The sequence below is a fragment of the Ovis aries genome, chromosome 14 (assembly GCF_016772045.2).
Source record: "Ovis aries strain OAR_USU_Benz2616 breed Rambouillet chromosome 14, ARS-UI_Ramb_v3.0, whole genome shotgun sequence".
Taxonomy (NCBI): Eukaryota; Metazoa; Chordata; class Mammalia; order Artiodactyla; family Bovidae; genus Ovis; species Ovis aries.
The window spans coordinates 50,086,560-50,096,153 of NC_056067.1; the positions used below are offsets into that span (position 1 = coordinate 50,086,560).

Here is a 9,594-nt window from a genome sequence, read left to right on the forward strand (position 1 = left end):
TGTCTCCCTGACCATTTCCTCCCTCCTGCCCTCCCTTCCTCTGCTCCAGCTGCACCAGCCATCTTGCTGGTCTTTGAACCTCTGCCTATCTCTGCCAAGGGGTCCTCCCCGCCACGTGTCCATGAGTCCCTAAGCTCATCCCTGGCCTCCTCCTGGACTTCCCTCAGATGCTCCCTCTCCACGAGGGTGTCCCCTTCCCCCACCATGAACTCACCTAAACCCCTTTATAAAAATTTTTTTATTTTTTAAATACCATCCACCATCCAACACACACTACTGTTATTTGTCTATCACCTCACCGTTCCTCAAACCTGGGCCTCACTCACTGCTGACGCCTTAGCACCCAGCAGGGCTTGCACACTCTAACTGCAGTCGGCTTCATGGGGCTGTTAGAATGAGTAGCTTCATTCAGTGAATGCACTACCCTACCAGTGCCTTCCTGGAGTGGGGTGGGGTCCCCCATGCCCAGGGGGCCGGCTATAGCCACTCTTTTCTCGGCAGGGCCGGCCTGCTGGCTTCTTTGACGCTGGAGGTGGCGGGAGGGGCGGCCTGCCCTGGCTTGCCTCAGCTCTTGGAGTAACGCCTCTGCAGCGATTCCCGGTAGAAGCGGAAGACGTGTGTGGAGGCAGTCTGGGCTGCAGCCAGGCACTGCTGGAGCTGGGAGGGGAGCGGGGGGGAGCAGGGGTGGTCAGTGCCGGGGGCCCCACCTGACTCCCAGAGCCCCCCAAACCTAACACCTCCCCTTTCACCAGGAGTCCCTCTCCCCAGGGGAGGGTGGTGGTGAGGGGGTTACTCCACATGCATTCCCGTCTTCCCCACTTCATGGCCTCGTTAGAGGAGGCTTCAGGGCTGATTAAACAGCTCCAGGCCCTCGGACCAACAGTGTCAGGCATCCTGCTCCCGGAAGCATTCCCAGGTTCCAGAGAGACTGGAATTTTAGACCCAGAGGCCCTGTGACTCCAAATACTCTTAAAAGCCATGGAACTCAAGACCCCGAATCTTTACTGCCGCATATACATGTTTTCACAGGAGGGCCAGGTGGTAAATGTTCTTGGTGACCATTTGGCCCAATAGGTGCCAAACTCTGTTCAGACACCCCGAACTCCAGGGTGCACAGCTCTGAGCTGGAAGCTGGGAGGCCTTCAAGTGCCCCGTGTCCTGATTTCCACCTGAGCCCCTCTTCTCATCAACTGGGCTTCCCTTTAAAATTCCCACAAAGGATTCTATGGCCACAAAGTTTAAAACCTATTTGCAGAAGGGGTGCAAGGAAGGGGTTCCCCTTACGCCTCTTAGAATAGTGACCAGACCTCGTGTCAGGGGGGCGCAAAGGGCCTGGTGTTCACCCCCAATTATGCAGTGATACCTCGGCGTCAGAGTAGAGCCCCTTGGTGGTGGACATCAGCAGCTTCCGTTCCACGCTGTCAAGGGCAAAAGTCAGGACTGCCCGGGCCTCCTAGGAACAAGAGGTACAAGGTGGAAGACCTGGGACCCTCCCCTCAGATACAATCTCAGCTGGCCCCAAAGCGGGTGTGTGTGTGTGTGTGTGGGTGGGGGGGGGGGGGATGGTTGCTTTTCCTGCAGCCAGGCCCTCACGTAGCAAGTGTATTTTTTGAGGGGAGTCTACACATCACCCCCCCCCTGCGTAATCGCTCCTCACATGATCCCACCACGTGGCTCCGACAGGGGCTTCCAAAGCACAGTATTCCACACCAGAGGGGCAGCCACGGTGATGGTCATCCCTCAGTGCCTCCCAGCAGTGCTCTGCTCTCTGGGGCTGGAAGCCAGCAAGCTCTATTTCCCAGGTTCCCCTGCCAGTTTGGTTCTAGTGGGAATCTGGTGGGAGACGAGAGGAAGCAGAAAGCAGCATCTGGGTCCTCACAGGATCTGGGTCCTCACAGGAGTTTGGGGCGTATCACCCACCACAGTTGTCATGGAGATGGGGTGGCTGCGGACCTCAGCAGCCAGGCCAGAGCCAGACTGTCTCTGTTTTCATCTAGATCTGACTGCGCCCATGTCCCCAACAGTGCCCGGTAGGAGCTGGCCTCAGGTTTCTCGTCTTGGGGGGTCCTCCCTTCTTCCCTTTTGCTTCTTCAGCTCTTTCAACATGGCTGTTGTGACCAGTTCCCTGCATTCAATTCCACTCCCCTCCCCCCACATCTGAAGCTCCCAAGGGGTTTCTTTCCGCTTTCCTGACTGGAAGTGACTGTCACAGTCCTGAGCAGATAACTGGGAATAACTGGAGCCCCAGCACATTGTGAACTTGAGCCACTGAAGAAGAAACTCTAAGATTTGTTTTTGGTTTTGAACCTCTTAAAATCAACTCCCTTGTCGCTTCAGCAGGTTAGAGCTGGGTTTCTAGCAATTGCCCAGAGGAACAGAGCAGAGCTAGCTGGCTGAGCAAATGAGGTGGTACCAGCCAACTGTTTTGGAGAAGTGAGGCCCAGAGGAGGAGAGGGAGGGTGCCTGCCCAGGGCCTTTCACCACCCCGCCCTTCACACTTACCTTTTCCTGTTTAGCAGTAGGGTCTAGCATGAGGGTCCCATCAGAGTCCAGAGCACAAGTGACCCCACAGAAGAGGGCCCGCATGGGCACACCGGCGTCCACCAGGGCCATGCAGGCGGCATTCAGGCAGCAGGCCAGGAGCTGAGTGCCACAGGCCGTGGTTAAGTTTCTTTTTTCATCCTTTTTTTTTCTTTGACCACGCTATGTGGCTTGTGGCATCTTAGTTCCCCAGCCAGCAACTGAACCCAGGCCCTCAGCAGTTACAGCGCAGAGTCCCAACCACTGGATTGCCAGGGAACTCCCATGTTAAGAGTTTCTACCGAAGGTTGGTCAGCAGAATACATCCATGCCTCTGGTTCACCAAGCCAGTGCCTGTGAACACTAGACAGCTAACTGATCACAGAAAGGCAGAGTAATCCTGGGATCTAGTATCCTTGGGTTCCAAACGTGAACTGCCACCCCTAGGCTGTGTGACCTTGAACAAGCTACTTACTCTCTCTCAGCCTCAGTCAGGGATCACAATGATATTCGGCAGGTATGCACCTTCGGGGAAACAAAGGTCAGAAGCCTTTCAAGATAAAACAAGGAGGCAGTGGCAGAGCCAGGCCTGGGGCTGGGGAATCGAGCAAGCAGTGCTACCGGGTGGCAGGCTGGCAGGATGACGGAGGGAGGAGTCAGTGTCCTCAGGGAGCCCGCAGTCCAGGGGAGAGGTGCGGCCCTGGCCCTGTGCAGGGTGAGCACAGGCCTGAGTCAGCCAGCCAGCCCCAGCTCAGTTTCCTCTCCTCCCCAGGGCCCAGCTTTACAGTCAGCCAGCCCCACCTCTGCCACTGACCCTCCGTTATCTCCCATCTGTGAAATGGGTTCACAGTGCGCCTCTTCCCCCATCTGTGAAGTATCTGCCCAGTGCAGGGCCATACCCACGCACAAAGCTGTCTAGAAATGCCCATTTCTGGGCCTCTGCCTCTCGCACCCAAACCGCGGCCACATTCCAAGGCTGAGCTGCTGAACCAAAGGCTCTGCCTGCTCAGGGCTCCTGCCCTGTTGAGCCTCAAATCCAAGCTCAGGGTCAGAAATGAGGTCAATGGCACAGGCTCTGGAGTCAGATGGGCCTGTGTGTGAATTCAGCCTCTGCTGCCTTCCAGCTGTGTGACCTTGGGTAAGCGACCTCTCCTCTCGTGGCCTTGGTTTCCTCACCTGAAACATGAGAACAGGACCCAGCTGCTAGGGGCCTTGAGCTCTAGAGCCACATGGCTTGGGCTCATGTCCTGGCATTGCCAGTTACTAGAAGTGTGAGTTGTCCACACTGTATAAATTGCCTGACACACAGTAAACACTCAAGCTGTGTTTGCTGTTCCTACAAGTTGACATCTGTCAAGCGTGTACATGGCCATCGGCAATCAGTGAGATTCTGGAGGACTTCCTGGAGGAAAGGATACAGAGCCAGCATCGCTGACGACCTGCAGCACCACAGTTATGGAGGTGCGGGGGTGCAGCGCTCCCAGTACCACCGCTTCACATGTGTTTCTGATCAGCCGCTCCCGGCTCTTCTCCGCTACGCCTGCGGAAATCAGGGATGGGGTTGGGCTGTCAGGCTCTCCCTGTCCAGCTGGCTCACCTGTCTCCATGTGCCCCACCCAAGCCTCCAGAAAAAAGGGATGACAAAGGAGTCCTAGTGGGAGGGAGGCAGGGCCTGACTGCCACCCACTTGATGCCCGCCACCTCCAGCACCCACCAAGGGAGCCTCCCGGGGGAGGAGAACCTCAGAGCTCTCCCATGTCCAGTGCTGCTGTCCATTCCCATCGCAGTGCACCCAGCCCTGGGGAGTGAGGGGGGCAGAGAGTAAAAGCGTGGAAAAACAGATTAATGGAAAGGAGGAGAGATGGAGCCAGGAAAGAAGGAGGGAGCGGGGAGAGAAGATGGAGAGAGACAGGGAGAAAAGTGATAAGAGACGTACAGGCAGAGAGCTAGAGAAAAAGAAACAGTTGAGGGGAGCTGAGAGGAGTGAAGACCAGAAAGGGCAGTGATGGGGACACCGGGCAAGAGGACCAGTTACCAGGCAGTCCAGTTTTCGGCCTCAGGATCACTTCCAGCGTGGCCTTGTTGAAGATCTCTTTGCTGATCTTCACCTCGGCTGGCCCATACACGCCGGCCAGGACGGAGGTATCCCCTGGGGAGAAAGCATGGGCGAGCTCACCTGCATCTTCCCTGCCTCTGGGGTCTGACACGAGGAACTTAACATTGTGGGCCCTGAGCTGGGTGGCCAGGGGTCCCCACGTCACCCTCACTCTGGCCCACCCCTTGTTGGCAGCGATTCCTTGAGCATTTGCTTCATGTCTCTGCTTCTACTTCCTCATCTGTAAAATGAGGATAACTACAGTACGTCCCTGGGACTTTCCTGGTGGTCCACTGGCTAAGACTGAGCTCCCAGTGCAGAGGGCCTGGGTTCAACCCCTGGTCAGGGAACTAGATCCCACAAGCTACAGCTAAGAGTTTGCATGCTGGGACTAAGACCCAGTGCAGACAAAAAAAAAAACAAAAAAGCAAACACCTATAGGACATCCTTCACAGCTATGAGGATTAAATTAGATAAAAAGAGAAACACTTAGGATGCTGCCTGCTAAGTTGCTGAGTGCCCAAAGGACTTTAGCTACTATTACTAACTTTAACAGGAAGTTCTTCCTGAGTGCTAACCCTCCTTCTTACTGCTGCTGGTCCCAACTTCTCCTTCCAAAGCTCCCCCGAGGCCGAGTTCTCTTCCCTCTAGCTCACGTCCCCAAACTCTGTAGCAGTCAGGACACCTGAGAAACGGATGAATATCTAGGGCTGGCTCCTGACACCTGCTTATTTCCTCCTGGCTCTGTAATCTCAGCTGATTTTGCTTACTTCTCTGGGCCTCAGTTTTCCCATCAGCAAAATGGGTAGACTGGACTACAAGAGCAGTTTCCAAACATTCCTGATCCTAACTCCCTGTAAGAAATACATTTTAGACTCAAATACACTTCAGGACCCAAAACTCACACAAATCTGTGTGGATATAAATGGAATGAACGCCTCCCAAAACAACTCTTTACTGTTACTGCTTTGACGTACTCGGAGATTTTCTACTATATTTCAGTTACAAAGAACCATTAAAGGGGACTTGCCTGGTGGTCCAGTGGTTAAGAATCCACCTTCCAATACAGGGGATGCTGGTTCGATCCCCGATCAGGCAACTAAGCCTGTACATGCCGTGGAGGAACTAAGTCCATGCACCACAGCTAACACCTGACCTGACCAAAGAACAGAAATAAGATGGAAACAAAAACAAAAACCCACTAGTGAACACAGTGGTTCTCAACCCCGTATGCACACTGGGCTTACTGCAGAACTTTGAAAGATCTAGATGCCCAGGCCCCTCCTCTAGAGAGCCTTAATCCCATTGCTGGGGGCTGAGGCTAAGGCACTGGGAGCCTCAGAGCTCCAACAGGCCATTCTAATGTGCAGCTGGACCTGCAACCTGCAGTGGGAAGACATGGAGCTCCAGCACGGTTTCAAAACACAGGCCTGCAACCAGAATCGCTACAGCAGATCATTTAAAAATACAGAGGGCTGGCATCCCTGGGTTGGGAAGATCCTCTCGAGGAGGAAATGGCAACCTGTTCTAGTATTCTTGCTGGGATAATCCTATGGGCAGAGAAGCCTGGCTGACACGACTGAGCAACTAATCAATAAGGACAAAGAGGGCTAGCCTTAGTTGGCATAGGTGGGTTCTGGGGCTTGGCATTTTTAACCTCACTGGAGAGTCTAGTGAGGGTTTGCAGAGGACCCTGCTCCAGGGTCCTGGGCTTTGGGGTTTTAGAACATACAAGGGGCTCAGTATTTCTTTCTTTTTTAGAACACACAAGGGGCTCAGTATTTCTTAAATTCTAAGAACCTCCAGGCACCTGCACTGAGCAAGAGATCTAAGCCTGGAGAGGTCCCTGGCAGAGGCTTTTTTGTTCTGGGGCTGGCGAGGAAGAGCTGCTATACAACTGAGGGGCTCTCTTGGCTCCAGGAGAATGGACCCTGGAGGAGGAAATTGTCCAAGCAGAAATAGATCCACACCGGGGTCTTCCTTCCTGTTACTCCAAAGGCACTGTCTGTGCTTCACCTGGGCACAAGAGTGCCTCTCTTCTCATCTTCCTGAGGCCATGGCTCTAGCAATTCCCTCCCCTGTGGACCCCACATCCATCTAACTCCTCGCCCATCTATCTTATCCTTTTACAGCAAAGTTCCTGAAGAGCGGTCTCTGCTCACTGTCTCTTTCTTTTCCTCGACTCCACCCCTCCACCGGAACAGCTTTTTCTTTTTTACATTTTACTTATTATTTTTGGCTGTGCGTTGGGTCTTCGTTGTGATATGTAGGTTTCTTATTGCACTGGCTTCTCTTGTGGTGGAGCACAGGCTCTAGGGTGTGTGGGCTCAAGTAGCTGTGATGCAAGGCATGTGAAGCTTGCTGGACCAGGGATCGAACCTGTGTCCCCTGCACTACGAGCTCAGAATCTTAACCAGGGAAGTCCCAGAGTGACTCTTGGCTGCACCACCTACAATAGACAACCAGGTTGTCAACCCACAGGTCTAGTCCATCCTCACGATTCAGTCTCTCAGCCGGACCAAAACGGTTGGTCCTTACATTTCAGACACGTTCTCTGGGCTCCAGGTCGCTGCCCTCTCTTGGTTTTTCTCCTACCTTACTAGTTGCTCCTTCTCTATGTCTTTTCCTAGCTCCACCCAGGCTAGAAGGCAAAGGGCTAAGTTCTAAGTTCTCTTCTCCACCTATATTGATTCTCTTGTTGATTCTATCCAATCAGTAGCTTGAACTGCCAAAGGACTCCCAAATTCCAGCCTTGTATGTCCGACTGCCGAATCCACACTGCCATGGGAGAGTCTATTAGGCCTTGCAAATGTAATGTTCCCAACTGAACTCATTGTCTCCCAGCACAGCTGGTCTGGGTAAAAAACTGACCCTGTCACACCCCCAAACCAAACCAGCTGCAATTTATCAGTTTGCCTTCAGACTCTCACCACCTGTACTGCTTCCACTCTGGTCTGCACCACCCTCCTCTCCTTTCCCCCGTGCCCTTTGCCATCAACACTGCAGCCAGAAAGTCTAAAATCTATAAAAAAAATATATATTCAGAGCATGTCACAAGTCTCCATTCTCAGTCACTAGACTTTATATGAGGGGCAGGTCTCCTTATCGCCACCCCACCTCCTGTCACCGCTGCAGGCACCCCGTCCCCCTGACTGTCCCTCAAACACACCAGGCAAGTTTTGGCCTCAGGGCCCTGTGGTTCCTAATGCTTCATAAGCTTTCCTCTTGATCTGTTTAGGGTTTGCTCCCCCTGCAAAAAGCCAATTTTAGGGAAAGAAACTGCTTTAAAATTTTTTTATTTGGCTGTACTGGGTCTTCACTGCAACACGCAGGATCTTTAGTTGGGGCATGCGAACTCTTAGTTGCACCATGTGGGATCTAGTTCCCTTACCAAGGACTGAACCCAGGCCCTCTGCATTGGGAGCTCAGTCTTAGCCACTGGATCACCAGGAAAGTCCCATCTTTAAGTGTTTATTCAAAAGGTACCATCTCAGTTGATGCCTTTCCTGACCATCCTAATTAAGACTGCAACCCTCTCTGGCACACCCCAATCTACACCCTTACTGTATTTTTCTTGTTTTCTACTACATATTTTACTTATCTTTTGCCTGTCTCTCTGACTAGAATGTAAGAATGTCAAATCCGTTACCGCAGGGATTTTTAAAAAATTTATTTACTTATTCTCAGTGTCCAGAACAATACTAAGCAAAGGTACATGTTCAATGAAAGAATGAATGAAAGCAGGTTTTGTATTTGGGTTTCAGGTAATGCCCTAGAGCAGGGTCTGAAGCATTTATGGGGGTGACCCTTAGGCCTATCTCCAGAGGAACATTTCCCTCAGAGGCGTCAGGGAACTGAGTCTAGTTTCAGAGTTGTTTAGCTAGGAAAAGGGGATATTTCCCTAATAGGTAAGAACTGCTCCAATCTTAGGGATATAAGCAGAGTTGTGTATCCCAGCCAAAGGGACATTTACCCAAGAGGTGGGGCTGGGGACATCACCATCCATCTGAGAAGTAACTATTTGGATAAAAGATCTGCCACCGGGCTAGGGAGTACACCAGAAGTGGTGATCTGACAGTCCACTGGGTATTTATGCAAACAAACAGGTTTGCCTCAGCCTGGGATGTATGGACCCAGGGTGCGTGTATGGGAAACCGGAGAGGAATCCAGTCAAGGGAGACCCCGGGGTAAGAATATTTCCCCTATTCTGGAGTATTCATTCTTTAGAAGCGGTCTGCCCTCTCCCATTCTGCGTACTTTAACAATCTTCTCCTTGCTAGTCTGGAGGGAGAGATATATGTCTACCTGCGTATACAGTAGTGTCCACCCAGGCAAGAACTGCACTAGTTCAGGAGAGATTTTTACCAGCTAGCGCGATACATTGTAACCGCCCCCCGCCCCACCAAATAATACAACCTAGTAGTTCCTACCTTGCAGGAAAGAGGCAGAGCCATCAGGCCGGGACAACAAGTTCTGTTCGCAGGCAAAGTGCCGGAGGCTACAGCCGGGGCCCCTAGGGCCGGGCTCTGTCCGAGAATCAGCCCGAATCTTCGATTCAGTCTGCATTGCCCCCTCCATAGCCCCGGAGCCCACGTGCAGCCGGGGCTTGTTGCTTCCTCCCAGAAGCGCGCGCTTGCGTACGAGGTGCGTACGCTGTACGCACGCGCCGACCCGGGGGCTCCAGGAGTGGCGCCCGCACGTGGCTCGGCGTTTACTAACAATCTGGACCCTCCCACTCCCGCCTCGAAAGTCCAGGAAAGCCATTGGACAGAAGAGAAGAGTGGGCGGGCCTTGGCATGAGCTCGTCCTACCCGAGGCCCCCGGCCCTGAAACCCTGAGGCTCTGGACGGGTTGTCCTCTTCTTTGCCGGTTACAGGAATAACTAACGTGAGGCGGTCAGAGTAATTTTGGGAAGTTAGGTGGCTTTATGCACCTACATGTGTGTCCCAGAGGCTGCAGAACTAGTAGCGTATGGTTTC

General features: G+C 52.9%; 1 protein-coding gene across 1 annotated transcript; it reads right to left on the reverse strand.

The window, feature by feature from the left end:
- Nucleotides 1-223: 223 nt before the first annotated feature.
- Nucleotides 224-9,380, reverse strand: EXOSC5 (exosome component 5). Its single transcript, XM_004015274.6, has 6 exons — nt 9,046-9,380; nt 4,556-4,669; nt 3,939-4,060; nt 2,503-2,643; nt 1,364-1,453; nt 224-657 (listed from the first exon to the last, which is right to left on the reverse strand). Exons 1-6 carry the CDS (start codon nt 9,377-9,379, stop codon nt 565-567), a joined length of 894 nt encoding a protein of 297 aa, XP_004015323.4. The 5' UTR covers nt 9,380; the 3' UTR covers nt 224-564.
- Between the last annotated feature and the right edge of the window lie 214 nt (nt 9,381-9,594).

Coding starts and splice junctions, on each gene's coding strand:
- EXOSC5 (XM_004015274.6), bottom strand. CDS start 9,379: ATGGCTTTCCTGGACTTTCGAGGCGGGAGTGGGAGGGTCCAGATTGTT. Junction 4,670..9,045: donor CTCTGCCTCTTTCCTGCAAG/GTAGGAACTACT, acceptor CTTTCTCCCCAG/GGGATACCTCCGTCCTGGCC. Junction 1,454..2,502: donor CTACTGCTAAACAGGAAAAG/GTAAGTGTGAAG, acceptor TCTTGTTCCTAG/GAGGCCCGGGCAGTCCTGAC.